This window comes from Oncorhynchus mykiss, chromosome 18, assembly GCF_057628025.1.
Source record: "Oncorhynchus mykiss isolate SJ-2025 chromosome 18, ASM5762802v1, whole genome shotgun sequence".
Classification (NCBI taxonomy): Eukaryota; Metazoa; Chordata; class Actinopteri; order Salmoniformes; family Salmonidae; genus Oncorhynchus; species Oncorhynchus mykiss.
The window spans coordinates 16,075,001-16,098,401 of NC_143039.1; the positions used below are offsets into that span (position 1 = coordinate 16,075,001).

Below are 23,401 nucleotides of genomic sequence, written 5' to 3' on the forward strand. Positions count from 1 at the left end.
GGAGTATTTAGGAGAGTTAGGGGTATTACTGTAAAAAGGCAGTACAGAGGAGTATTTAGGAGAGTTAGGGGTATTACTGTAGAAAGGCAGTACAGAGGAGTATTTAGGGGAGTTAGGGGTATTACTGTAAAAAGGCAGTACAGAGGAGTATTTAGGAGAGTTAGGGGTATTACTGTAGAAAGGCAGTACAGAGGAGTATTTAGGAGAGTTAGGGGTATTACTGTAGAAAGGCAGTAGGAAGGAGTATTTAGGGGAGTTAGGGGTATTACTGTAGAAAGGCAGTACAGAGGAGTATTTAGGAGAGTTAGGGGTATTACTGTAGAAAGGCAGTAGGAATGAGTATTTAGGGGAGTTAGGGGTATTACTGTAGAAAGGCAGTAGGAAGGAGTATTTAGGGGAGTTAGGGGTATTACTGTAGAAAGGCAGTACGAAGGAGTATTTAGGGGAGTTAGGGGTATTACTGTAGAAAGGCAGTAGGAAGGAGTATTTAGGGGAGTTAGGGGTATTACTGTAGAAAGGCAGTACAGAGGAGTATTAAGGGGAGTTAGGGGTATTACTGTAGAAAGGCAGTAGGAAGGAGTATTTAGGGGAGTTAGGGGTATTACTGTAGAAAGGCAGTACAGAGGAGTATTAAGGGGAGTTAGGGGTATTACTGTAGAAAGGCAGTACAGAGGAGTATTTAGGGGAGTTAGGGGTATTACTGTAGGAAGGCAGTAGGAAGGAGTATTTAGGGGAGTTAGGGGTATTACTGTAGGAAGGCAGTAGGAAGGAGTATTTAGGGGAGTTAGGGGTATTACTGTAGAAAGGCAGTAGGAAGGAGTATTTAGGGGAGTTAGGGGTATTACTGTAGAAAGGCAGTACAGAGGAGTATTTAGGGGAGTTAGGGGTTTTACTGTAGAAAGGCAGTAGGAATGAGTATTTAGGGGAGTTAGGGGTATTACTGTAGGAAGGCAGTACGAATGAGTATTTAGGGGAGTTAGGGGTATTACTGTAGAAAGGCAGTAGGAATGAGTATTTAGGGGAGTTAGGGGTATTACTGTAGAAAGGCAGTACGAAGGAGTATTTAGGGGAGTTAGGGGTATTACTGTAGAAAGGCAGTAGGAATGAGTATTTAGGGGAGTTAGGGGTATTACTGTAGAAAGGCAGTAGGAAGGAGTATTTAGGGGAGTTAGGGGTATTACTGTAGAAAGGCAGTACGAAGGAGTATTTAGGGGAGTTAGGGGTATTACTGTAAAAAGGCAGTACAGAGGAGTATTTAGGAGAGTTAGGGGTATTACTGTAGAAAGGCAGTACGAAGGAGTATTTAGGGGAGTTAGGGGTATTACTGTAGAAAGGCAGTAGGAATGAGTATTTAGGGGAGTTAGGGGTATTACTGTAGAAAGGCAGTACGAAGGAGTATTTAGGGGAGTTAGGGGTATTACTGTAGAAAGGCAGTACGAAGGAGTATTTAGGGGAGTTAGGGGTATTACTGTAGAAAGGCAGTAGGAAGGAGTATTTAAGGGAGTTAGGGGTATTACTGTAGAAAGGCAGTAGGAAGGAGTATTTAGGGGAGTTAGGGGTATTACTGTAGAAAGGCAGTACGGAGGAGTATTTAGGGGAGTTAGGGGTATTACTGTAGAAAGGCAGTACAGAGGAGTATTTAGGGGAGTTAGGGGTATTACTGTAGAAAGGCAGTAGGAAGGAGTATTTAGGGGAGTTAGGGGTATTACTGTAGAAAGGCAGTAGGAAGGAGTATTTAGGGGAGTTAGGGGTATTACTGTAGAAAGGCAGTAGGAAGGAGTATTTAGGGGAGTTAGGGGTATTACTGTAGAAAGGCAGTACAGAGGAGTATTTAGGGGAGTTAGGGGTATTACTGTAGAAAGGCAGTAGGAAGGAGTATTTAGGGGAGTTAGGGGTATTACTGTAGAAAGGCAGTACAGAGGAGTATTTAGGGGAGTTAGGGGTATTACTGTAGAAAGGCAGTAGGAAGGAGTATTTAGGGGAGTTAGGGGTATTACTGTAGGAAGGCAGTAGGAAGGAGTATTTAGGGGAGTTAGGGGTATTACTGTAGGAAGGCAGTAGGAAGGAGTATTTAGGGGAGTTAGGGGTATTACTGTAGAAAGGCAGTACAGAGGAGTATTTAGGGGAGTTAGGGGTATTACTGTAGAAAGGCAGTAGGAAGGAGTATTTAGGGGAGTTAGGGGTATTACTGTAGAAAGGCAGTAGGAAGGAGTATTTAGGGGAGTTAGGGGTATTACTGTAGAAAGGCAGTACAGAGGAGTATTTAGGGGAGTTAGGGGTATTACTGTAGAAAGGCAGTAGGAAGGAGTATTTAGGGGAGTTAGGGGTATTACTGTAGAAAGGCAGTACAGAGGAGTATTTAGGGGAGTTAGGGGTATTACTGTAGAAAGGCAGTACAGAGGAGTATTTAGGGGAGTTAGGGGTATTACTGTAGGAAGGCAGTAGGAAGGAGTATTAAGGGGAGTTAGGGGTATTACTGTAGGAAGGCAGTAGGAAGGAGTATTTAGGGGAGTTAGGGGTATTACTGTAGAAAGGCAGTACAGAGGAGTATTTAGGGGAGTTAGGGGTATTACTGTAGAAAGGCAGTAGGAAGGAGTATTTAGGGGAGTTAGGGGTATTACTGTAAGAAGGCAGTAGGAAGGATGATTTAGGGGAGTTAGGGGTATTACTGTAGAAAGGCAGTAGGAAGGAGTATTTAGGGGAGTTAGGGGTATTACTGTAGAAAGGCAGTAGGAAGGAGTATTTAGGGGAGTTAGGGGTATTACTGTAGGAAGGCAGTAGGAAGGAGTATTTAGGGGAGTTAGGGGTATTACTGTAGAAAGGCAGTACAGAGGAGTATTAAGGGGAGTTAGGGGTATTACTGTAGAAAGGCAGTACAGAGGAGTATTTAGGGGAGTTAGGGGTATTACTGTAGGAAGGCAGTAGGAAGGAGTATTTAGGGGAGTTAGGGGTATTACTGTAGGAAGGCAGTAGGAAGGAGTATTTAGGGGAGTTAGGGGTATTACTGTAGAAAGGCAGTAGGAAGGAGTATTTAGGGGAGTTAGGGGTATTACTGTAGAAAGGCAGTACAGAGGAGTATTTAGGGGAGTTAGGGGTTTTACTGTAGAAAGGCAGTAGGAATGAGTATTTAGGGGAGTTAGGGGTATTACTGTAGGAAGGCAGTACGAATGAGTATTTAGGGGAGTTAGGGGTATTACTGTAGAAAGGCAGTAGGAATGAGTATTTAGGGGAGTTAGGGGTATTACTGTAGAAAGGCAGTACGAAGGAGTATTTAGGGGAGTTAGGGGTATTACTGTAGAAAGGCAGTAGGAATGAGTATTTAGGGGAGTTAGGGGTATTACTGTAGAAAGGCAGTAGGAAGGAGTATTTAGGGGAGTTAGGGGTATTACTGTAGAAAGGCAGTACGAAGGAGTATTTAGGGGAGTTAGGGGTATTACTGTAAAAAGGCAGTACAGAGGAGTATTTAGGAGAGTTAGGGGTATTACTGTAGAAAGGCAGTACGAAGGAGTATTTAGGGGAGTTAGGGGTATTACTGTAGAAAGGCAGTAGGAATGAGTATTTAGGGGAGTTAGGGGTATTACTGTAGAAAGGCAGTACGAAGGAGTATTTAGGGGAGTTAGGGGTATTACTGTAGAAAGGCAGTACGAAGGAGTATTTAGGGGAGTTAGGGGTATTACTGTAGAAAGGCAGTAGGAAGGAGTATTTAGGAGAGTTAGGGGTATTACTGTAGAAAGGCAGTAGGAAGGAGTATTTAGGGGAGTTAGGGGTATTACTGTAGAAAGGCAGTACGGAGGAGTATTTAGGGGAGTTAGGGGTATTACTGTAGAAAGGCAGTACAGAGGAGTATTTAGGGGAGTTAGGGGTATTACTGTAGAAAGGCAGTAGGAAGGAGTATTTAGGGGAGTTAGGGGTATTACTGTAGAAAGGCAGTAGGAAGGAGTATTTAGGGGAGTTAGGGGTATTACTGTAGAAAGGCAGTAGGAAGGAGTATTTAGGGGAGTTAGGGGTATTACTGTAGAAAGGCAGTACAGAGGAGTATTTAGGGGAGTTAGGGGTATTACTGTAGAAAGGCAGTAGGAAGGAGTATTTAGGGGAGTTAGGGGTATTACTGTAGAAAGGCAGTACAGAGGAGTATTTAGGGGAGTTAGGGGTATTACTGTAGAAAGGCAGTAGGAAGGAGTATTTAGGGGAGTTAGGGGTATTACTGTAGGAAGGCAGTAGGAAGGAGTATTTAGGGGAGTTAGGGGTATTACTGTAGGAAGGCAGTAGGAAGGAGTATTTAGGGGAGTTAGGGGTATTACTGTAGAAAGGCAGTACAGAGGAGTATTTAGGGGAGTTAGGGGTATTACTGTAGAAAGGCAGTAGGAAGGAGTATTTAGGGGAGTTAGGGGTATTACTGTAGAAAGGCAGTAGGAAGGAGTATTTAGGGGAGTTAGGGGTATTACTGTAGAAAGGCAGTACAGAGGAGTATTTAGGGGAGTTAGGGGTATTACTGTAGAAAGGCAGTAGGAAGGAGTATTTAGGGGAGTTAGGGGTATTACTGTAGAAAGGCAGTACAGAGGAGTATTTAGGGGAGTTAGGGGTATTACTGTAGAAAGGCAGTACAGAGGAGTATTTAGGGGAGTTAGGGGTATTACTGTAGGAAGGCAGTAGGAAGGAGTATTAAGGGGAGTTAGGGGTATTACTGTAGGAAGGCAGTAGGAAGGAGTATTTAGGGGAGTTAGGGGTATTACTGTAGAAAGGCAGTACAGAGGAGTATTTAGGGGAGTTAGGGGTATTACTGTAGAAAGGCAGTAGGAAGGAGTATTTAGGGGAGTTAGGGGTATTACTGTAAGAAGGCAGTAGGAAGGATGATTTAGGGGAGTTAGGGGTATTACTGTAGAAAGGCAGTAGGAAGGAGTATTTAGGGGAGTTAGGGGTATTACTGTAGAAAGGCAGTAGGAAGGAGTATTTAGGGGAGTTAGGGGTATTACTGTAGGAAGGCAGTAGGAAGGAGTATTTAGGGGAGTTAGGGGTATTACTGTAGAAAGGCAGTACAGAGGAGTATTTAGGGGAGTTAGGGGTATTACTGTAGAAAGGCAGTACGAAGGATTATTTAGGGGAGTTAGGGGTATTACTGTAGGAAGGCAGTAGGAAGGAGTATTTAGGGGAGTTAGGGGTATTACTGTAGAAAGGCAGTAGGAAGGAGTATTTAGGGGAGTTAGGGGTATTACTGTAGAAAGGCAGTACGAAGGAGTATTTAGGAGAGTTAGGGGTATTACTGTAGGAAGGCAGTACGAATGAGTATTTAGGGGAGTTAGGGGTATTACTGTAGAAAGGCAGTACGAAGGAGTATTTAGGGGAGTTAGGGGTATTACTGTAGAAAGGCAGTAGGAAGGAGTATTTAGGGGAGTTAGGGGTATTACTGTAGAAAGGCAGTAGGAAGGAGTATTTAGGGGAGTTAGGGGTATTACTGTAGAAAGGCAGTAGGAAGGAGTATTTAGGGGAGTTAGGGGTATTACTGTAGAAAGGCAGTAGGAAGGAGTATTTAGGGGAGTTAGGGGTATTACTATAGAAAGGCAGTAGGAAGGAGTATTTAGGGGAGTTAGGGGTATTACTGTAGAAAGGCAGTAGGAAGGAGTATTTAGGGGAGTTAGGGGTATTACTGTAGAAAGGCAGTACGAAGGAGTATTTAGGGGAGTTAGGGGTATTACTGTAGAAAGGCAGTAGGAAGGAGTATTTAGGGGAGTTAGGGGTATTACTGTAGAAAGGCAGTACGAAGGAGTATTTAGGGGAGTTAGGGGTATTACTGTAGAAAGGCAGTAGGAAGGAGTATTTAGGGGAGTTAGGGGTATTACTGTAGAAAGGCAGTACGAAGGAGTATTTAGGGGAGTTAGGGGTATTACTGTAGAAAGGTAGTAGGAAGGAGTATTTAGGGGAGTTAGGGGTATTACTGTAGAAAGGCAGTAGGAAGGAGTATTTAGGGGAGTTAGGGGTATTACTGTAGAAAGGCAGTAGGAAGGAGTATTTAGGGGAGTTAGGGGTATTACTGTAGAAAGGCAGTAGGAAGGAGTATTTAGGCGAGTTAGGGGTATTACTGTAGAAAGGCAGTAGGAAGGAGTATTTAGGGGAGTTAGGGGTATTACTGTAGAAAGGCAGTAGGAAGGAGTATTTAGGGGAGTTAGGGGTATTACTGTAGAAAGGCAGTACAGAGGAGTATTTAGGAGAGTTAGGGGTATTACTGTAGAAAGGCAGTACGAAGGAGTATTTAGGGGAGTTAGGGGTATTACTGTAGAAAGGCAGTAGGAAGGAGTATTTAGGGGAGTTAGGGGTATTACTGTAGAAAGGCAGTAGGAAGGAGTATTTAGGGGAGTTAGGGGTATTACTGTAGAAAGGCAGTACGAAGGAGTATTTAGGGGAGTTAGGGGTATTACTGTAGAAAGGTAGTAGGAAGGAGTATTTAGGGGAGTTAGGGGTATTACTGTAGAAAGGCAGTAGGAAGGAGTATTTAGGGGAGTTAGGGGTATTACTGTAGAAAGGCAGTAGGAAGGAGTATTTAGGGGAGTTAGGGGTATTACTGTAGAAAGGCAGTAGGAAGGAGTATTTAGGCGAGTTAGGGGTATTACTGTAGAAAGGCAGTAGGAAGGAGTATTTAGGGGAGTTAGGGGTATTACTGTAGAAAGGCAGTAGGAAGGAGTATTTAGGGGAGTTAGGGGTATTACTGTAGAAAGGCAGTACAGAGGAGTATTTAGGAGAGTTAGGGGTATTACTGTAGAAAGGCAGTACGAAGGAGTATTTAGGGGAGTTAGGGGTATTACTGTAGAAAGGCAGTAGGAAGGAGTATTTAGGGGAGTTAGGGGTATTACTGTAGAAAGGCAGTAGGAAGGAGTATTTAGGGGAGTTAGGGGTATTACTGTAGAAAGGCAGTACGAAGGAGTATTTAGGGGAGTTAGGGGTATTACTGTAGAAAGGCAGTAGGAAGGAGTATTTAGGGGAGTTAGGGGTATTACTGTAGAAAGGCAGTAGGAAGGAGTATTTAGGGGAGTTAGGGGTATTACTGTAGAAAGGCAGTGTGAAGGAGTATTTAGGGGAGTTAGGGGTATTACTGTAGATCCGAGGCGAAACCCATTTCAAGTATTTTTTTAAATGTATTTTTTCACCTTTATTTAAATGTCATCGATGAGGCTGTAACGTAACAACATGTGGAAAAAGTCATGGGGTCTGAATACTTTCTGAATGCACCATACATGCATAAATTAATTATTTCATTCACACTGGCTGCATACATACAGTCCTTAAAATTAGCCAGCCAGTGGAGAGCGTAGGCTGAGGAGTGTGTGTGTGTGTGTGTGTGTGTGTGTGTGTGTGTGTGTGTGTGTGTGTGTGTGTGTGTGTGTGTTGACAGCATGTGATTTGAGTGCAGCAGCAGGTGAGGTCTCTTTGTACTGCGAGAGAGAGAGAGAGAGAGAGACAGAGGGAGAGACAGAGAAAGAGAGAGAGAGACAGAGAAAGAGAGTGAATCAGAGAGAGAGAGAGAGATCACACAGAGAGAGATCCCAGAGAAAGAGAGAGATCACAGAGAGAGAGAGAGAGAGAGATCATAGAGAGAGAGATCCCAGAGAGAGAGAGATCATAGAGAGAGAGATCCCAGAGAGAGAGAGAGAGAGAGAGAGAGAGAGAGAGAGAGAGAGAGAGAGAGAGACAGAGAAAGAGAGACAGAGAAAGAGAGTGAATCAGAGAGAGAGAGAGAGATCACACAGAGAGAGATCCCAGAGAAAGAGAGAGATCACAGAGAGAGAGAGAGAGAGAGATCATAGAGAGAGAGATCCCAGAGAGAGAGAGATCATAGAGAGAGAGATCCCAGAGAGAGAGAGAGAGAGAGAGAGAGAGAGAGAGAGAGAGAGAGAGAGAGAGAGAGAGAGAGATCATAGAGAGAGAGAAAAGAGGGAATGTGTGAGCCATGCATTCCTCTGGCTGACAGAGGTAACAGAGGATGAGTTCTACCTCATTACTTCAGCCTTATACAGAGAGGAGAGGAGCATAGCGGAGCGCACAGAGTTTAGAGCTCACAGAGTAACGTTTACACACTAGAGAGCTCACACAGAGGCTAGCGGAGAGTGAAGCTTACAGAGTAGCTTACACACTAGAGAGCTCACACAGAGGCTAGCGGAGAGTGAAGCTTACAGAGTAGTTTACACACTACTAGAGAGCTCACAGAGGCTAATTAAGAGATTATGGAGTTCACACTGAGTTTATAGAGCACACAGAGTTTATAGCTCACAGGGTAGATAGCTATAGAGCTTACAGGGTAGAGAGCTATAGAGCTTACAGGGTAGAGAGCTCACAGAGTTTACACACTAGACTAGAGAGCTAGTTCAGAGATTATGGAGTTCACACTTAGTTTATACAGCTCAGAGTATAGAGCTTACAGGATATAGAGATCACAGAGTTTACACACTAGACTAGAGAGCTAGTTCAGAGATTATGGAGTTCACACTTAGTTTATACAGCTCAGAGTATAGAGCTCACAGGATATAGAGATCACAAGAGTTTAGAGCTCACGAGATATAGAGCTCACAGGGTACAGAGGTATATGGGATGGGGCCACAGTGTCTCCTGACCCCTCCTGTCTCAGCCCCCAGTATTTATGCTGCAGTAGTTTGTGTCGGGAGGCTAGGGTCAGTCTGTTATATCTGGAGTACTTCTCCTGTCTTATCCGGTGTCCTGTGTGAATTTAAGTATGCTCTCTCTAATTCTCTCTCTTTCGGAGGACCTGAGCCCTAGGACCATGCCTCAGGACTACCTGGCCTGATGACTCCTTGCTGTCCCCAGTCCACCTGGCCGTGCTGCTGCTCCAGTTTCAACTGTTCTTCCTGCGGCTATGGAACCCTGACCTGTTCACCGGACGTGCTACCTGTCCCAGACCTGCTGTTTTCAACTCTCTAGAGACAGCAGGAGCGGTAGAGATACTCTTAATGATCGGCTATGAAAAGCCAACTGACATTTACTCCTGAGGTGCTGACTTGTTGCACCCTCAACAACTACTGTGATTATTATTATTTGACCCTGCTGGTCATCTATAAACCTTTGAACATCTTGGCCATGTTCTGTTATAATCTCCACCCGGCACAGCCAGAAGAGGACTGGCCACCCCTCATAGCCTGGTTCCTCTCTAGGTTTCTTCCTAAGTTTTGGCCTTTCTATGGAGTTTTTCCTAGCCACCGTGCTTCTACACCTGCATTGCTTGCTGTTTGGGGTTTAGGCTGGGTTTCTGTACAGCACTTTGAGATATCAGCTGATGTAAGAAGGGCTTTATAAATCAATTTGATTTGAGGTATAGAGCTCACAGGGTAGAGAGCTCACAGGGTAGAGAGGTATAAAGCTCACAGGGTAGAGAGCTCACAGGGTAGAGCGGTATAGAGCTCACAGGGTAGAGCGGTATAGAGCTCACAGGGTAGAGAGCTCACAGGGTAGAGCGGTATAGAGCTCACAGGGTAGAGAGGTATAGAGCTCACAGGGTAGAGAGCTCACAGGGTAGAGAGGTATAGAGCTCACAGGGTAGAGAGCTCACAGGGTAGAGAGGTATAGAGTTCACAGGGTAGAGAGCTCACAGGGTAGAGAGGTATAGAGCTCACAGGGTAGAGAGCTCACAGGGTAGAGAGGTATAGAGTTCACAGGGTAGAGAGCTCACAGGGTAGAGAGGTAGAGAGCTCACAGGGAAGAGAGGTATAGAGCTCACAGGGTAGAGAGCTCACAGGGTATAGAGCTCACAGGGTAGAGAGGTATAGAGCTCACAGGGTAGAGCGGTATAGAGCTCACAGGGTAGAGAGCTCACAGGGTAGAGCAGTATAGAGCTCACAGGGTAGAGCAGTATAGAGCTCACAGGGTAGAGAGCTCACAGGGTAGAGCGGTATAGAGCTCACAGGGTAGAGAGGTATAGAGCTCACAGGGTAGAGAGCTCACAGGGTAGAGAGGTATAGAGCTCACAGGGTAGAGAGCTCACAGGGTAGAGGGGTATAGAGTTCACAGGGTAGAGAGCTCACAGAGTAGAGAGGTATAGAGCTCACAGGGTAGAGAGCTCACAGGGTAGAGGGGTATAGAGTTCACAGGGTAGAGAGCTCACAGAGTAGAGAGGTAGAGAGCTCACAGGGTAGAGAGCTCACAGGGTATAGAGCTCACAGGGTAGAGAGGTATAGAGCTCACAGGGTAGAGCGGTATAGAGCTCACAGGGTAGAGAGCTCACAGGGTAGAGCGGTATAGAGCTCACAGGGTAGAGAGCTCACAGGGTAGAGAGGTATAGAGCTCACAGGGTAGAGAGGTATAGAGCTCACAGGGTAGAGAGCTCACAGGGTAGAGCGGTATAGAGCTCACAGGGTAGAGAGCTCACAGGGTAGAGCGGTATAGAGCTCACAGGGTATAGAGCTCACAGGGTAGAGCGGTATAGAGCTCACAGGGTAGAGAGCTCACAGGGTAGAGCGGTATAGAGCTCACAGGGTAGAGAGGTATAGAGCTCACAGGGTAGAGAGCTCACAGGGTAGAGAGGTATAGAGCTCACAGGGTAGAGAGCTCACAGGGTAGAGAGGTATAGAGTTCACAGGGTAGAGAGCTCACAGGGTAGAGAGGTATAGAGCTCACAGGGTAGAGAGCTCACAGGGTAGAGAGGTATAGAGTTCACAGGGTAGAGAGCTCACAGGGTAGAGAGGTAGAGAGCTCACAGGGTAGAGAGGTATAGAGCTCACAGGGTAGAGAGCTCACAGGGTATAGAGCTCACAGGGTAGAGAGGTATAGAGCTCACAGGGTAGAGCGGTATAGAGCTCACAGGGTAGAGAGCTCACAGGGTAGAGCAGTATAGAGCTCACAGGGTAGAGCGGTATAGAGCTCACAGGGTAGAGAGCTCACAGGGTAGAGCGGTATAGAGCTCACAGGGTAGAGAGGTATAGAGCTCACAGGGTAGAGAGCTCACAGGGTAGAGAGGTATAGAGCTCACAGGGTAGAGAGCTCACAGGGTAGAGGGGTATAGAGTTCACAGGGTAGAGAGCTCACAGGGTAGAGAGCTGAGTATACTGTCCACAGGGCTCATCGTGGATAAAAGAGCCCACAAAATACAGATATGATGGAAATAAAGTTCAATGAAATAGAAATTAACTGGCTAATGTTTGAATATGCATTCAGTTTTATAGAACAGACAGCGAGTGCTGATCAGTATGAAAGGCTACTTTACTTATGAATGGAAAAGGGCAAGACTGAAATAAAAACCATATGGCAATGGGAGATAAAATGATAACTAGTGTAAATTGGATACTATTGCCGAGCAACAGGATGGGAGAGCAAGAGAGGGAGGGTGGGGGAGTGTGAGAGAGAGAGATATGATAATGAGGGGATATTTTCAGAATATTTAGCACCCCGTCTCCCTTCTGCCTAGAGGGGTCCGTCCGTCCAGCCGTTTGTCAGCGTGTATGTGTGTTTCGATCTGTCTGCCCGTCTGTCTGTCCGTTACCTTGGCAGCGTCTTTGGGCAGGTCGAAGGGGATGCGCTGGCGTATTTTGGGGGGTAGCTGGGGGAGGACTTGGACCTTCAGCCTCCGGATCATGATCTCACTGAGACGCTGGTGGAGCTCCTCAAGATGAGAGGCACCACGACAGTCCCACTGTCTCCTGTTACCAAACAACCTGGGAGAGACAGACAATAACAGTCCCACTGTCTCCTGTTACCAAACAACCTGAGAGGGACAGACACCAGGGTTTGGGTCAGTGTGTCTGTCTGCTGCAGTGTCATTATGCGACTGCCCAGTATGTACACACTGCTGTTTGTCATTTTGGGAGGAAAGTGGGAGATGTAGCATTTTCACAATGCCAATGGTCATTATTACTGTGTGTGTGTGTTTGTATGTGTGTGTGTGTGTGTGTTTGTATGTGTGTGTTTGCATGTGTGTGTGTGTGTGTGTGTTTGTATGTGTGTGTGTGTGTGTGTGTGTAGGGCGTTACCTGTAGTGGGCGTTACAGTATTGTTTGGCGTAGTCACTCCACGTTCCAAACATCCTAGGATAGAGAGCCTCTATCTGCATAAAGAGCTGTGGAAACATAATAAATGTAATGTGTGTGTGTGGTGTGTGTGAGTGAGAGAGGTGTGTGTGTGTGTGTGTGTGTGAGAGAGAGAGGTGTGTGTGGCAGATGTGTTCTGCCCCCTCCATTCTAACCATCATCACTCTTCAAGGCACTAAACGGAACATTTCTACCATGATGATAATAATGGACAATTATTCAAATAGGAGCTTTTCAGGCAGCAGCCATGTGAATAACTACAGCCACTGTGAATGTCCTCATCAAAGCACTGTAGCAGCACAGTGGAGCCAAGAATACTCTGCTGTTACACGGGGAAATGGAAGGTTTGGTGTCGTGAACAATAGTAACGTGTGGGTGGAAGGGAGGGAGGGATGCTGGTTCTCTGGCACGGGCTCTGTGGTTGGTGTGTGTGTGTGTGTCATTTTAAAGTTATAAATACTACAGAAAGAACAGAGCTGCAATGGTTTCTAGAGCCTTTAAATCCCAGACCATCTGTACTCAACCAGCCCTTCATGCTTCCTCTAGGTACAGACAGGTTCAATGCAGATGGTCTGTGAAGTACTGAAGGAATGATAGGATCCCAGCGGGCCAAGCTGGTTCAAATGTCAGAATAGGACAGAAATGTGTGATCGGGGGATGGCGTGTGTTCGGACGTTCGGACCTTCGGGGGTACCGTACCTCCTCTGGCCGTCCCAGGGCCGGGGTGCCCGTCAGTAGGATGGCCCGCTTGGCGTTCTGGATGAGTGGTACCAGTATCTTAGACCTGGCTGCGTTCCTGGACTTGAGGTAGTGGGATTCATCCACCACCACCACATTAAACCTCTGTCTGGTCAGAGCCTCCACCAGGGGGCGTGCGTCTGTGGTGAGCAGCCCATAACCCAACACTGTTACCTTACTGCTACTGATCCCCCTATATAACACACAGAGGGTTATAGTGTGTTATAATGGGTTATAGTGTGTTATAATGGGTCTGTGGTGACCAGCCCATAACCCAACACTGTTTCCTTACTGCCTCTGTAGAGTGGACAGAGACACACCGATTATCAATAATCTCTAACAGTGAAAACATTGACTGCTGCTGTACTGATACTGTCAACTTGAACTAAATTGATTGAGAAAATAGACGTCATTTAGCAGGAATGAAAATATCAATTTGCACATTTACAATTTTAAACTGCAGGTTAACATTTATTGTCATGAGACTTGTCCAGGAGGCAGAACTGAAAGATCTCCCTTAGATAGACCAGCTGCAAAGTCAACATGTACTATGTTGTAAAAATCAGGAAAACAAAAATGAGCTTTTTGGTCTTAATTGAAGGTTATAGTTAGACATTAGGGTTAACAGTGTGGTTAGGGTTAGACATTGGGGTTAGCATTGTGGTTAGGGTTAGACATTAGGGTTAGCAGTGTGGTTAGGGTTAGACATTAGGGTTAACAGTGTGGTTAGGGTTAGCATTGTGGTTAGGGTTAGACATTAGGGTTAACAGTGTGGTTAGGGTTAGCATTGTGGTTAGGGTTAGACATTAGGGTTAGCAGTGTGGTTAGAGTTAGACATAGGGGTTAACAGTGTGGTTAAGGTTAGGGTTAGACATTAGGGTTTGCAGTGTGGTTAAGGTTAGACATTAGGGTTAGCAGTGTGGTTAGGGTTAGACATAGGGGTTAACAGTGTGGTTAAGGTTAGGGTTAGACATTAGGGTTTGCAGTGTGGTTAAGGTTAGACATTAGGGTTAGCAGTGTGGTTAGGGTTAGACATAGGGGTTAACAGTGTGGTTAAGGTTAGGGTTAGACATTAGGGTTTGCAGTGTGGTTAAGGTTAGGGATAGACATTAGGGTTAGCAGTGTGATTAAGGTTAGGGTTAGACATTAGGGTTAGCAGTGTGGTTAGGGTTAGACATAGGGGTTAACAGTGTGGTTAAGGTTAGGGTTAGACATAGGGGTTAACAGTGTGGTTAAGGTTAGGGATAGACATTAGGGTTAGCAGTGTGGTTAAGGTTAGGGTTAGACATTAGGGTTAGCAGTGTGGTTAAGGTTAGGGATAGACATTAGGGTTAGCAGTGTGGTTAAGGTTAGGGATAGACATTAGGGTTAGCAGGGTGGTTAAGGTTAGGGTTAGACATTAGGGTTAGAAGTGTGGTTAAGGTTAGGGTTAGATATTAGGGTTAGCAGTGTGGTTAAGGTTAGGGTTAGACATTAGGGTTAGCAGTGTGGTTAAGGTTAGGGTTAGACATAGGGGTTAACAGTGTGGTTAGGGTTAGACATTAGGGTTAGCAGTGTGGTTAAGGTTAGGGTTAGCAGTGTGGTTAAGGTTAGGGTTAGACATTAGGGTTAGCAGTGTGGTTAAGGTTAGGGTTAGACATTAGGGTTAGCAGTGTGGTTAAGGTTAGGGTTAGACATTAGTGTTAGCAGTGTGGTTAGGGTTAGACATTAGGGTTAGCAGTGTGGTTAAGGTTAGGGTTAGACATTAGTGTTAGCAGTGTGGTTAGGGTTAGACATTAGGGTTAGCAGTGTGGTTAGGGTTAGACATAGGGGTTAACAGTGTAGTTAAGGTTAGGGTTAGACATTAGGGTTAGCATTGTGGTTAGGGTTAGACATTAGGGTTAGCAGTGTGGTTAGGGTTAGACATTAGGGTTAGCAGTGTGGTTAGGGTTAGACATTAGGGTTTGCAGTGTGGTTAAGGTTAGGGTTAGACATTAGGGTTAGCAGTGTGGTTAGGGTTAGACATAGGGGTTAACAGTGTGGTTAAGGTTAGGGTTAGACATTAGGGTTTGCAGTGTGGTTAAGGTTAGGGATAGACATTAGGGTTAGCAGTGTGGTTAAGGTTAGGGTTAGACATTAGGGTTAGCAGTGTGGTTAGGGTTAGACATAGGGGTTAACAGTGTGGTTAAGGTTAGGGTTAGACATTAGGGTTAGCAGTGTGGTTAAGGTTAGGGTTAGACATAGGGGTTAACAGTGTGGTTAAGGTTAGGGATAGACATTAGGGTTAGCAGTGTGGTTAAGGTTAGGGTTAGACATTAGGGTTAGCAGTGTGGTTAAGGTTAGGGTTAGACATTAGGGTTAGCAGTGTGGTTAAGGTTAGGGTTAGACATTAGGGTTAGCAGTGTGGTTAAGGTAAGGGTTAGACATAGGGGTTAACAGTGTGGTTAAGGTTAGGGTCAGACATTAGGGTTAGCAGTGTGGTTAAGGTTAGGGATAGACATTAGGGTTAGCAGTGTGGTTAAGGTTAGGGATAGACATTAGGGTTAGCAGTGTGGTTAAGGTTAGGGTTAGACATTAGGGTTAGCAGTGTGGTTAAGGTTAGGGTTAGCAGTGTGGTTAAGGTTAGGGTTAGACATTAGGGTTAGCAGTGTGGTTAAGGTTAGGGTTAGACATAGGGGTTAACAGTGTGGCTAAGGTTAGGGTTAGACATTAGGGTTAGCAGTGTGGTTAAGGTTAGGGTTAGCAGTGTGGTTAAGGTTAGGGTTAGACATTAGGGTTAGCAGTGTGGTTAAGGTTAGGGTTAGACATTAGGGTTAGCAGTGTGGTTAAGGTTAGACATTAGGGTTAGCAGTGTGGTTAAGGTTAGGGTTAGACATTAGTGTTAACAGTGTGGTTAGGGTTAGGGTTAGACATTAGGGTTAGCAGTGTGGTTAAGGTTAGGGTTAGACATTAGGGTTAGCAGTGAGGTTAGGGTTAAGATTAGACATTAGGGTTAGCAGTGTGGTTAAGGTTAGACATTAGGGTTAGAAGTGTGGTTAAGGTTAGGGTTAGACATTAGGGTTAGCAGTGTGGTTAAGGTTAGGGTTAGACATTAGGGTTAGCAGTGAGGTTAGGGTTAGGGTTAGACATTAGGGTTAGCAGTGTGGTTAGGGTTAGACATTGGGGTTAGCAGTGTGGTTAAGGTTAGTGTTAGACATTGGGGTTAGCAGTGTGGTTAAGGTTAGACATTAGGGTTAGCAGTGTGGTTAAGGTTAGACATTAGGGTTAGCAGTGTGGTTAAGGTTAGTGTTAGACATTGGGGTTAGCAGTGTGGTTAGGGTTAGACATTAGGGTTAGCAGTGTGGTTAAGGTTAGACATTGGGGTTAGCAGTGTGGTTAAGGTTAGGGTTAGACATTAGGGTTTGCAGTGTGGTTAAGGTTAGGGATAGACATTAGGGTTAGCAGTGTGGTTAAGGTTAGGGTTAGACATTAGGGTTAGCAGTGTGGTTAAGGTTAGGGTTAGCAGTGTGGTTAAGGTTAGGGTTAGACATTAGGGTTAGCAGTGTGGTTAAGGTTAGGGTTAGACATTAGGGTTAGCAGTGTGGTTAAGGTTAAGGTTAGACATTGGGGTAAGCAGTGTGGTTAAGGTTAGACATTAGGGTTAGCAGTGTGGTTAAGGTTAGGGTTAGACATTAGTGTTAGCAGTGTGGTTAGGGTTAGACATTAGGGTTAGCAGTGTGGTTAGGGTTAGACATAGGGGTTAACAGTGTGGTTAAGGTTAGGGTTAGACATTAGGGTTAGCATTGTGGTTAGGGTTAGACATTAGGGTTAGCAGTGTGGTTAGGGTTAGACATTAGGGTTAGCAGTGTGGTTAGGGTTAGACATTAGGGTTTGCAGTGTGGTTAAGGTTAGGGTTAGACATTAGGGTTAGCAGTGTGGTTAAGGTTAGACATTAGGGTTAGCAGTGTGGTTAAGGTTAGGGTTAGACATTAGTGTTAACAGTGTGGTTAGGGTTAGACATTAGGGTTAGCAGTGTGGTTAAGGTTAGGGTTAGACATTAGGGTTAGCAGTGAGGTTAGGGTTAAGATTAGACATTAGGGTTAGCAGTGTGGTTAAGGTTAGACATTAGGGTTAGCAGTGTGGTTAAGGTTAGGGTTAGACATTAGGGTTAGCAGTGTGGTTAAGGTTAGGGTTAGACATTAGGGTTAGCAGTGAGGTTAGGGTTAGGGTTAGACATTAGGGTTAGCAGTGTGGTTAGGGTTAGACATTGGGGTTAGCAGTGTGGTTAAGGTTAGTGTTAGACATTGGGGTTAGCAGTGTGGTTAGGGTTAGACATTAGGGTTAGCAGTGTGGTTAAGGTTAGACATTAGGGTTAGCAGTGTGGTTAAGGTTAGACATTAGGGTTAGCAGTGTGGTTAAGGTTAGTGTTAGACATTGGGGTTAGCAGTGTGGTTAGGGTTAGACATTAGGGTTAGCAGTGTGGTTAAGGTTAGACATTGGGGTTAGCAGTGTGGTTAAGGTTAGGCTTAGACATTAGGGTTTGCTGTGTGGTTAAGGTTAGGGATAGACATTAGGGTTAGCAGTGTGGTTAAGGTTAGGGTTAGACATTAGGGTTAGCAGTGTGGTTAAGGTTAGGGTTAGCAGTGTGGTTAAGGTTAGGGTTAGACATTAGGGTTAGCAGTGTGGTTAAGGTTAGGGTTAGACATTAGGGTTAGCAGTGTGGTTAAGGTTAAGGTTAGACATTGGGGTAAGCAGTGTGGTTAAGGTTAGACATTAGGGTTAGCAGTGTGGTTAAGGTTAGGGTTAGACATTAGTGTTAGCAGTGTGGTTAGGGTTAGCAGTGTGGTTAGGGTTAGACATAGGGGTTAACAGTGTGGTTAAGGTTAGGGTTAGACATTAGGGTTAGCATTGTGGTTAGGGTTAGACATTAGGGTTAGCAGTGTGGTTAGGGTTAGACATTAGGGTTAGCAGTGTGGTTAGGGTTAGACATTAGGGTTTGCAGTGTAGTTAAGGTTAGGGTTAGACATTAGGGTTAGCAGTGTGGTTAGGGTTAGACATTAGGGTTAGCAGTGTGGTTAGGGTTAGACATAGGGGTTAACAGTGTGGTTAAGGTTAGGGTTAGACATTAGGGTTTGCAGTGTGGTTAAGGTTAGGGATAGACATTAGGGTTAGCAGTGTGGTTAAGGTTAGGGTTAGACATTAGGGTTAGCAGTGTGGTTAGGGTTAGACATAGGGGTTAACAGTGTGGTTAGGGTTAGACATTAGGGTTAGCAGTGTGGTTAAGGTTAGGGTTAGACATAGGGGTTAACAGTGTGGTTAAGGTTAGGGATAGACATTAGGGTTAGCAGTGTGGTTAAGGTTAGGGTTAGACATTAGGGTTAGCAGTGTGGTTAAGGTTAGGGTTAGACATTAGGGTTAGCAGTGTGGTTAAGGTTAGGGTTAGACATTAGGGTTAGCAGTGTGGTTAAGGTTAGGGTTAGACATTAGGGTTAGCAGTGTGGTTAAGGTTAGGGATAGACATTAGGGTTAGCAGTGTGGTTAAGGTTAGGGATAGACATTAGGGTTAGCAGTGTGGTTAAGGTTAGGGTTAGACATTAGGGTTAGCAGTGTGGTTAAGGTTAGGGTTAGACATTAGGGTTAGCAGTGTGGTTAAGGTTAGGGTTAGACATTAGGGTTAGCATTGTGGTTAGGGTTAGACATTAGGGTTAGCAGTGTGGTTAGGGTTAGACATTAGGGTTAGCAGTGTGGTTAGGGTTAGACATTAGGGTTTGCAGTGTGGTTAAGGTTAGGGTTAGACATTAGGGTTAGCAGTGTGGTTAAGGTTAGACATTAGGGTTAGCAGTGTGGTTAAGGTTAGGGTTAGACATTAGTGTTAACAGTGTGGTTAGGGTTAGACATTAGGGTTAGCAGTGTGGTTAAGGTTAGGGTTAGACATTAGGGTTAGCAGTGAGGTTAGGGTTAAGATTAGACATTAGGGTTAGCAGTGTGGTTAAGGTTAGACATTAGGGTTAGCAGTGTGGTTAAGGTTAGGGTTAGACATTAGGGTTAGCAGTGTGGTTAAGGTTAGGGTTAGACATTAGGGTTAGCAGTGAGGTTAGGGTTAGGGTTAGACATTAGGGTTAGCAGTGTGGTTAGGGTTAGACATTGGGGTTAGCAGTGTGGTTAAGGTTAGTGTTAGACATTGGGGTTAGCAGTGTGGTTAGGGTTAGACATTAGGGTTAGCAGTGTGGTTAAGGTTAGACATTAGGGTTAGCAGTGTGGTTAAGGTTAGACATTAGGGTTAGCAGTGTGGTTAAGGTTAGTGTTAGACATTGGGGTTAGCAGTGTGGTTAGGGTTAGACATTAGGGTTAGCAGTGTGGTTAAGGTTAGACATTGGGGTTAGCAGTGTGGTTAAGGTTAGGCTTAGACATTAGGGTTTGCTGTGTGGTTAAGGTTAGGGATAGACATTAGGGTTAGCAGTGTGGTTAAGGTTAGGGTTAGACATTAGGGTTAGCAGTGTGGTTAAGGTTAGGGTTAGCAGTGTGGTTAAGGTTAGGGTTAGACATTAGGGTTAGCAGTGTGGTTAAGGTTAGGGTTAGACATTAGGGTTAGCAGTGTGGTTAAGGTTAAGGTTAGACATTGGGGTAAGCAGTGTGGTTAAGGTTAGACATTAGGGTTAGCAGTGTGGTTAAGGTTAGGGTTAGACATTAGTGTTAGCAGTGTGGTTAGGGTTAGCAGTGTGGTTAGGGTTAGACATAGGGGTTAACAGTGTGGTTAAGGTTAGGGTTAGACATTAGGGTTAGCATTGTGGTTAGGGTTAGACATTAGGGTTAGCAGTGTGGTTAGGGTTAGACATTAGGGTTAGCAGTGTGGTTAGGGTTAGACATTAGGGTTTGCAGTGTAGTTAAGGTTAGGGTTAGACATTAGGGTTAGCAGTGTGGTTAGGGTTAGACATTAGGGTTAGCAGTGTGGTTAGGGTTAGACATAGGGGTTAACAGTGTGGTTAAGGTTAGGGTTAGACATTAGGGTTTGCAGTGTGGTTAAGGTTAGGGATAGACATTAGGGTTAGCAGTGTGGTTAAGGTTAGGGTTAGACATTAGGGTTAGCAGTGTGGTTAGGGTTAGACATAGGGGTTAACAGTGTGGTTAGGGTTAGACATTAGGGTTAGCAGTGTGGTTAAGGTTAGGGTTAGACATAGGGGTTAACAGTGTGGTTAAGGTTAGGGATAGACATTAGGGTTAGCAGTGTGGTTAAGGTTAGGGTTAGACATTAGGGTTAGCAGTGTGGTTAAGGTTAGGGTTAGACATTAGGGTTAGCAGTGTGGTTAAGGTTAGGGTTAGACATTAGGGTTAGCAGTGTGGTTAAGGTTAGGGTTAGACATTAGGGTTAGCAGTGTGGTTAAGGTTAGGGATAGACATTAGGGTTAGCAGTGTGGTTAAGGTTAGGGATAGACATTAGGGTTAGCAGTGTGGTTAAGGTTAGGGTTAGACATTAGGGTTAGCAGTGTGGTTAAGGTTAGGGTTAGACATTAGGGTTAGCAGTGTGGTTAAGGTTAGGGTTAGACATTAGGGTTAGCAGTGTGGTTAAGGTTAGGGTTAGACATAGGGGTTAACAGTGTGGTTAAGGTTAGGGTAAGACATTAGGGTTAGCAGTGTGGTTAAGGTTAGGGTTAGCAGTGTGGTTAAGGTTAGGGTTAGACATTAGGGTTAGCAGTGTGGTTAAGGTTAGGGTTAGACATTAGGGTTAGCAGTGTGGTTAAGGTTAGACATTAGGGTTAGCAGTGTGGTTAAGGTTAGGGTTAGACATTAGTGTTAACAGTGTGGTTAGGGTTAGGGTTAGACATTAGGGTTAGCAGTGTGGTTAAGGTTAGGGTTAGACATTAGGGTTAGCAGTGAGGTTAGGGTTAAGATTAGACATTAGGGTTAGCAGTGTGGTTAAGGTTAGACATTAGGGTTAGCAGTGTGGTTAAGGTTAGGGTTAGACATTAGGGTTAGCAGTGTGGTTAAGGTTAGGGTTAGACATTAGGGTTAGCAGTGAGGTTAGGGTTAGGGTTAGACATTAGGGTTAGCAGTGTGGTTAGGGTTAGACATTGGGGTTAGCAGTGTGGTTAAGGTTAGTGTTAGACATTGGGGTTAGCAGTGTGGTTAGGGTTAGACATTAGGGTTAGCAGTGTGGTTAAGGTTAGACATTAGGGTTAGCAGTGTGGTTAAGGTTAGACATTAGGGTTAGCAGTGTGGTTAAGGTTAGTGTTAGACATTGGGGTTAGCAGTGTGGTTAGGGTTAGACATTAGGGTTAGCAGTGTGGTTAAGGTTAGACATTGGGGTTAGCAGTGTGGTTAAGGTTAGGCTTAGACATTAGGGTTTGCAGTGTGGTTAAGGTTAGGGATAGACATTAGGGTTAGCAGTGTGGTTAAGGTTAGGGTTAGACATTAGGGTTAGCAGTGTGGTTAAGGTTAGGGTTAGCAGTGTGGTTAAGGTTAGGGTTAGACATTAGGGTTAGCAGTGTGGTTAAGGTTAGGGTTAGACATTAGGGTTAGCAGTGTGGTTAAGGTTAGGGTTAGACATTAGTGTTAGCAGTGTGGTTAGGGTTAGCAGTGTGGTTAGGGTTAGACATAGGGGTTAACAGTGTGGTTAAGGTTAGGGTTAGACATTAGGGTTAGCATTGTGGTTAGGGTTAGACATTAGGGTTAGCAGTGTGGTTAGGGTTAGACATTAGGGTTAGCAGTGTGGTTAGGGTTAGACATTAGGGTTTGCAGTGTGGTTAAGGTTAGGGTTAGACATTAGGGTTAGCAGTGTGGTTAGGGTTAGACATAGGGGTTAACAGTGTGGTTAAGGTTAGGGTTAGACATTAGGGTTTGCAGTGTGGTTAAGGTTAGGGATAGACATTAGGGTTAGCAGTGTGGTTAAGGTTAGGGATAGACATTAGGGTTAGCAGTGTGGTTAAGGTTAGGGTTAGACATTAGGGTTAGCAGTGTGGTTAAGGTTAGGGTTAGACATTAGGGTTAGCAGTGTGGTTAGAGTTAGACATAGGGGTTAACAGTGTGGTTAAGGTTAGGGTTAGACATTAGGGTTAGCAGTGTGGTTAAGGTTAGGGTTAGACATAGGGGTTAACAGTGTGGTTAAGGTTAGGGATAGACATTAGGGTTAGCAGTGTGGTTAAGGTTAGGGTTAGACATTAGGGTTAGCAGTGTGGTTAAGGTTAGGGTTAGACATTAGGGTTAGCAGTGTGGTTAAGGTTAGGGTTAGACATTAGGGTTAGCAGTGTGGTTAAGGTTAGTGTTAGACATTAGGGTTAGCAGTGTGGTTAAGGTTAGGGATAGACATTAGGGTTAGCAGTGTGGTTAAGGTTAGGGTTAGACATTAGGGTTAGCAGTGTGGTTAAGGTTAGGGTTAGACATTAGGGTTAGCAGTGTGGTTAAGGTTAGGGTTAGACATAGGGGTTAACAGTGTGGTTAAGGTTAGGGTAAGACATTAGGGTTAGCAGTGTGGTTAAGGTTAGGGTTAGCAGTGTGGTTAAGGTTAGGGTTAGACATTAGGGTTAGCAGTGTGGTTAAGGTTAGGGTTAGACATTAGGGTTAGCAGTGTGGTTAAGGTTAGACATTAGGGTTAGCAGTGTGGTTAAGGTTAGGGTTAGACATTAGTGTTAACAGTGTGGTTAGGGTTAGGGTTAGACATTAGGGTTAGCAGTGTGGTTAAGGTTAGGGTTAGACATTAGGGTTAGCAGTGAGGTTAGGGTTAAGATTAGACATTAGGGTTAGCAGTGTGGTTAAGGTTAGACATTAGGGTTAGCAGTGTGGTTAAGGTTAGGGTTAGACATTAGGGTTAGCAGTGTGGTTAAGGTTAGGGTTAGACATTAGGGTTAGCAGTGAGGTTAGGGTTAGGGTTAGACATTAGGGTTAGCAGTGTGGTTAGGGTTAGACATTGGGGTTAGCAGTGTGGTTAAGGTTAGTGTTAGACATTGGGGTTAGCAGTGTGGTTAGGGTTAGACATTAGGGTTAGCAGTGTGGTTAAGGTTAGACATTAGGGTTAGCAGTGTGGTTAAGGTTAGACATTAGGGTTAGCAGTGTGGTTAAGGTTAGACATTAGGGTTAGCAGTGTGGTTAAGGTTAGTGTTAGACATTGGGGTTAGCAGTGTGGTTAGGGTTAGACATTAGGGTTAGCAGTGTGGTTAAGGTTAGACATTGGGGTTAGCAGTGTGGTTAAGGTTAGACATTAGGGTTAGCAGTGTGGTTAAGGTTAGGTTTAAGAGTTGATGACTTTGTGGCTGTGCTAGTTAGTGACCACTCTGCAGAGGTGCCTCTAGAACAAACTAAAACATTAACCTGCATTTTAACAGGTGGAGAACTTCAGTAGGGAAACCAGGACCACAACCAAGCAGCGCAGGAAAAGCAGACCAGAGTCCAGGTGAAGTTAACATGGGGTAACGTACAGCGTGTCACTCTTGGTCTCCACCAGGTTGATATCTCCAGGGTTGAGCTCAGGGATCCACCTCTCCATCTCCTCGATCCAGAGGTACTTTAGAGAGGAGGGCACCACGACGAGTAGAGGCCACTCCTGTCTGTAGACGTAGGCCACAGAGATAGCCTGCACCGTCTTCCCTAGACCCATCTGGAGAAGAGGATTAACGGTACAATGTGGAGGATGAAAACAATGATGTATGGATATAATCCATGAAAACTCATTTCAGAAACAAAACAAACCGAAC

The 23,401-nt window shown here is 44.7% G+C and overlaps 1 protein-coding gene across 1 annotated transcript in view; it reads right to left on the minus strand.

Annotated features, from left to right (window-relative positions):
• The window catches only part of LOC149975407 (DNA annealing helicase and endonuclease ZRANB3-like), a 108,722-nt gene that overhangs the window by 74,865 nt on the left and 10,456 nt on the right, over positions 1-23,401 (minus strand). Inside the window, exons 5-8 of the mRNA XM_090207324.1 lie at positions 23,126-23,304; positions 12,720-12,951; positions 11,964-12,049; positions 11,477-11,648 (exon numbers count right to left, since the gene is read on the minus strand). Of these exons, the coding sequence (XP_090063450.1) occupies positions 11,477-11,648; positions 11,964-12,049; positions 12,720-12,951; positions 23,126-23,304 (669 nt within the window). The remainder of the gene's footprint in view (positions 1-11,476; positions 11,649-11,963; positions 12,050-12,719; positions 12,952-23,125; positions 23,305-23,401) is intronic.